Source organism: Cajanus cajan, chromosome 1 (assembly GCF_000230855.2).
Source record: "Cajanus cajan strain Asha chromosome 1, NIPB_CcT2T_4, whole genome shotgun sequence".
NCBI classification, from domain to species: domain Eukaryota; kingdom Viridiplantae; phylum Streptophyta; class Magnoliopsida; order Fabales; family Fabaceae; genus Cajanus; species Cajanus cajan.
Window position 1 is genome coordinate 27,135,893 of NC_138517.1, and position 6,127 is coordinate 27,142,019.

General features: G+C 25.2%; 1 protein-coding gene across 1 annotated transcript; it reads right to left on the reverse strand.

Moving 5' to 3' along the window:
• Positions 1-1,308: 1,308 nt before the first annotated feature.
• Positions 1,309-3,327, reverse strand: LOC109809641 (uncharacterized). Its single transcript, XM_020373006.3, has 2 exons — positions 2,707-3,327; positions 1,309-1,621 (listed from the first exon to the last, which is right to left on the reverse strand). Exon 1 carries the CDS (start codon positions 3,286-3,288, stop codon positions 2,725-2,727), a length of 564 nt encoding a protein of 187 aa, XP_020228595.1. The 5' UTR covers positions 3,289-3,327; the 3' UTR covers positions 1,309-1,621; positions 2,707-2,724.
• Positions 3,328-6,127: the final 2,800 nt, after the last annotated feature.

Consider the following 6,127-nt stretch of genomic DNA (forward strand, 5'->3'; position numbering starts at 1 on the left):
TTGAGATCAACTCTCCTTACCTCAAGGAAACTTTTCTTAAAATGAAATGAGGAAAACAAACTTCTATACAATTTCCCCTAAAGAGAATAACCTTAAGATAAGTTCAAAGAGAAATAGAAGAAGATGAAAATCAAAGGAAGATGAAGTAGGAAACTTAAAAACTTAGTTGTTTACCTTATATTTGAATAGAACAAGAATAAATGCTCTTGAGAAGAAGGAGGAATGGAGAAGGTGTAGAGAAATTACTTTTCTCCTTTTTTGGAGTGGTTGCACGAAAGTGAGAGTGGAGAGGAGAGTGAAAATTTGAAATTGTTTTAAGAATATAACTTATAAGATAAGCTTTAAGTGATTTCAATGAATAGTGACCTTATACTTATAATGATATACCTTATAATAACCTAATATTGTCACTAAAAAATATTTTTATATAAATTGGTATATGTTCTAAATATATTTTCAAAATTGTTAAAAAGTATAGATATAAATTATTGTAACACATAATATATATTGTTAAATTTCATTGAAAATAAACATTAATATTGTGTAAATATATATCAAATAAATTTATACATGCATATTTTATATTTATAGTGACACTTTTTATAAATTATTATATGTAATAATTTTTATAATCACACTTTTTATATATCAATTATATGTAATATTTTTGTAGCATTGAAAACTCTATTACGTGATTGTATAGATGACAATTTGTTTGTAAAGTTTATTGTAGATGACAATTTGTTTGTTAAGTAGAACAAGAATACTTAATGTTATATTCTTGTTGATTATACGATTACTGTGTGTTTTCTTTCTTCTTTCAGATGATGAATTAATTAATTCCTCTCGACATACAATCCCAACAAGGATCTAAAATTTAGTTTAATACTTTGTAGGAGTAGTCCTTTTTGTTATTCTCGAAAATTTTCATGTAGATATTCTTTCATTCTTTATTATTATTATTATTATTATTATTATTATTATTATTATTATTATTATTATTATTATTATTATTATTATTGATGAATAATGTGTAAATAAGTCAATAATATATTGATAACGATCATTTCGTAAAAACATTATTAATTTATTATGCTTACCTCATTTATTAATATAGAAATAATGATAAAATTAAGAAGAGATGCATCGGTTTTTTTTACCTTCGCGTTTCGTGCGCAGTTAGATAAAACTATTAAAGATAACAAAGTTCTTCTTCTACACATTTAACATGGGTTTATACTAACACTGAAACTTGATTTTTTTTGGTATTACCGAAATATATAGAAAATTTGAATGGAAAGTTCAAAGTGAAAAAATCAGGTATTTATTTATTATATAAGTGGCGTAAACCAAGCCTCTGCATAGCAGCAGTCAGAAAACCACAATGCAAGCAGGACTACATATAAATACGAGTACAATGTAATAACCAATGTAAGCCCTTAACCAAATCACATCTAAACAGTGCCTTAGAACATGTAGTATTTAACAAAATAAAACAATGAAGTGAAACCAAATTAACACTACTTTCACAAAAGGCATTATTCCACTCTTCACTTTATAAACTATATATAGTGGTTCTTCCATCCATCCATCTCCTTTATTTGCACAAGTTCTTCAGATCCTGAAAAGGACATAGGTTATTATCATAACATGTAATTAATTGATACCACAATTCAGTATGATAAATTATAATTGATACCACATGGTCCCAAATCATCGCATGTGTTTTGACTAATTCTTATGTGTCATATAATTGAGTTTTTTAATCAACAAAATAAGAATTTTTTATTTCTGGCACCCGTGAGGCTATACACTTTGATATGGAAGGAAGAGGGACAAGAAAGGAATGTTCAGAAACTAATAATTATGACGAGACGGAAAAATAAAAATTAGTGTAAGATAAATGTAAAATTGAGGATTGCTATAGAATTTTCTCAGCAGACCAATGATTAAGTAGTAAATATTAATAATACAATTCTCGCTTTGAATTTGTATCTTTTAAATTTCCATAAAAAAAAATGAAAGAGAGATATAACATTTTTTTCTTGAATAAAAAATAAATGTACAAGGAAGTGTAAAAGGACAAGAGTGAAAATGATATTTTGAATTTATAAATAATTAAAATTGAAATAAATAAATTAAAATGTTTCGAACTTTGTTCGTAAAATGAATTTTAGGTGGATTTAAAATTTTCAATTATAACATCTAACTATAAATGTGATTATAATATTAAAATTCTAAAAGTTTACGTAATTGTAATTAAAACCTTGATTGAAATAACATGGAAAATATAAACTTTAGGTATACATATAATCTTTGAAAAATGAGATTAATTTGATTTTATTTTTTAAATTTAAAATTAATTTTTAGCCTATGAAATTTTATAGAAAAAAAATCTTATTTAATCACTCAACTCAAATATTATTAGTAAATTTGCAAAGAAAACTCACTTATTTGAAAATATGTTGCACACAATTTACTTAAATTAATTAGTATAAAGTTCATACTAAATTCTATTGAAATTATATAATTGTTTTAATCTATTGTGTCGATTATGTCATTAGTGACTTTGATAAATTAAAATAAGATATTTTTTAAATTAAAAAAATCAAAATTTAATTTTAAATTTAAGAAATTAATAATAAATTTACTCTAAAGTTAAGAAAATTAAAACATACTTAAGCTTAAATTTTATATGGGGCTTACCATATACTAAGTCACTATCTAGTAGTGATGAGGGGGAGGTGGTGATGCATAGACATAGTGAGGTGGAGGGGGAGATGGATACTTGTATGGTTTCTTAGGTGGTGGTGGAGGAGAAGGGTACTTGTATGGAGGTGGGGGTGACTTGTATTTGTAAACTGGGGGTGGTGGAGATGGGTATTTATAAGGCTTCTTATGGGGTGGTGGAGGAGAAGGGTACTTGTAGGGTGGGGGTGGTGACTTGTACTTGTAAACTGGTGGTGGTGGTGATGGGTATTTGTAGGGTTTCTTATGGGGTGGTGGTGGAGACTTGTATTTGTAAACTGGTGGTGGTGGGGACTTGTATTTGTAGACTGGTGGTGGAGGTGAAGGGTACTTGTAGGGCTTCTTATGTGGGGGTGGTGGAGAGTGGTAATAGTAAGGTTTCTTAGTGGGTGGGAGTGGTGGAGAGTGGTAATAGTAAGGCTTCTCTGGTGGTGGAGATGAATAGTCATATTTGTCTGCTGAGGTTTGAGATGGCAAGCTAAGAGAGACTATTGCCAATACAAGAGTGAGAGTAGAAAAGGAGGCCATTAGAGACCCCATTTTCTCCCAACTTCTAGTGATATTGGTTATGCTATTGGCCAAGGTAATAGCCCCTTTATATAGTTTATTTCACCACGTTAACACCGAATAGGTGTACTTTGAATTTGATTTTTTATTGGTACAGTCAATTTCTTTTGGTACAGCAGATGTACTTTGATTTGATCATTTCAAATTTACCTAGCTAGTTGAAAGTTCTGCAATCTATAAAATATTACTTGGCTGTCTTAATTAAATTGGAAATCATTTTACTCGGTCCAATAAATAGATTATTTTACAGAAATTTATTAACTTTCGAAATGATTTGATATTTTTAACAAATAAATTTATTTAATGTTATTATAAAGTTCTATACTATAAGTAAATTTCGACTATAACACGATATGATGATATATATTAAATTTACCTTGTTTCTAAATTTTAGAGGATGGATCTGTTTATGTCTAGAATAAGCTTATTTATATTTATTTTATTCAGTAATTCATATTTTATATTCAATTTTAATATCCAACCATTAAATTTAAAACTCTTACTGTATAAATCAAATTTGTAAATCTTTTAAAAATTTAAAAATTATTTGATATTTTATTCCGTTAATTCAAAAATAATTTATAAAATAATTTTATAATTATCTGTCAATTTGAATTAATGAAGTGAAGTATCAAATTTGTAGACCTGATTTATGTATTAAAAATTTTAAATTTAACGGTTGGATTATTAAAATTTGATGTAGAACATGAGTTACTGAACAGAATAAATCTAGATAGACTTATTCCTAGAATAAACAGATCATTTCTCATATATATATATATATATATATATATATATATATATATATATATATAATACCTTATTCATAAAGAGAAAGAAAGATAGAATGAAAAAAAAAAGATAAATAGATTAAAAGGGGAATGATAAATGTGATAAACAATATTATTGAAAAAACTTATATACTAACTAGTCATTATCTGACTAAAAATTAATTATTGATAAAGATAAAATCAATATCTACTTCACAACGAAAATATATTTAAAAAAAATAACCAAAATTTATGTGTTCATGTTATCAGTATGTTTTTTTTAATTAAAATTAACTTTTTTTTTACTGGTCCGTGCATTAATGCTCTTTTTGGATGGGATGAAAATAAAAAGAGAAAGAAAACGAAAGAATAAGTTTTCTTTTGTTTGATTTTTATGTAAATAAGGAAGGAAAGAAAAAATTAACTAGTTTCATACTAAATTTTTTCTTCCAATTTAAAAAGAACGAGAGAGATTTTTTTTCTATGGACATAATCTACGCAATATTTTAGAGTTGACAATCAAGACTAATTTTTATTTGTGAGAGGTGACTTGATTGAATCTGACAATATCAAGAGAGATTGTTAAACTAAATTAAAAGATATAAAATGTTCTTAAATTAATTTATATTATTAAATTTTGTTTTATTTTATTTTAATTGATGACATCATTTTATAAAATTTATTACTATTTTTTAATTAAACTTTAGTCTTTAATCTTTTTTATTATTATTTTTTATGCTTAATATCTTCTATTTTTGTCTATGAAGTATAGTAATTATGCAATTTTAATCTCTTAAATATTAATTAAATAATTTTAATCTCTAAGTATTGAAGGACTAAAATTGTTTAATTAAAATTCAAAAGACAAAAATTACATAATTATAATATTAGAGAAATTAAAAACATAATTAAGTTTATGTTATTTTTATTATACTTGATTATTATTTAAGGATATTGTTGTTATTTTATAAATATATATTTTCTTTTTCTTCTATGTCCTACTCAATCGATAAATTTAAACTATTCTTTTTATTTTACTTTATTTTCTATTAAATAGTTATAAAAACCACTTAATTTTTCCTTTCCTTTCACTTTCTTGTATTCTATTTTCTTCTTTCAAATTTTCTTTCATCAACAAAACATGATACAAAAGTCGCCTTGAATTATTGAGTTTTTATTTTATTTTATTATTTTGATTGAAAAGTAGTACAAGTACATTTTGTCCTTTAACGTACGACAGAAAAGATACAGCAAATGTAGAATATCTAGATCGATTATATTTCGTCTTCCAACCGATGTAGATTCGAGGGCTGTAGAAAAGTAGCTAGCCAGCTAGCTTGTAATGCTCATTACCCTTAGTATTTTCTTGGGTAGAAAAAGACATTAATCTTATTTAACTATTTTAATTTTGTACGCTGTGAGCAATTTTATATGACTCAAACATTCAAACACACAAGTCTTCTGAAAATATAAGTAATTTTTAGTTTTAAATTGACAATTTCATACCTAACTTTGAAAACCGTATATATATTTTTTATTTATTTATCAAAATCACAAATTCGGTATCAATAAATTTATAACTCATGAATCATGTTCAAACACTTAAGCTAGACTTTTTCTCAAAAAAAAAAAAAACAAATAAAGATTGTTGACCAATTATGAAATTTCTTACTTTATTAGGTAAATGAAATTTTATTAAATAATTTAGCACAAATTAAAAAGTACTTGGTACAAAAGAGTAAATATTATTTTGGTGTTAATTGCATTGATTTGAAAATGAAACTAAATTGATTGATCGAACTATTCGACCAAAAATCGATCCTTCATCATCAGTTCGGTTAGTCCAAAAAATCATGTTGCATTGAACCAATAAAACTAGTCAAAATCATTAAAACTAGTAAAAAAAAATGTGACATCTTCTATCCCAACATAAATAGATAATAAATATATCATATAAATCCTAGATAGACAAAACTTTCTTAATTAAAACAATGTTTCATATAACATAAAAGTAGATGATTCACATTCATAACATAGTCATG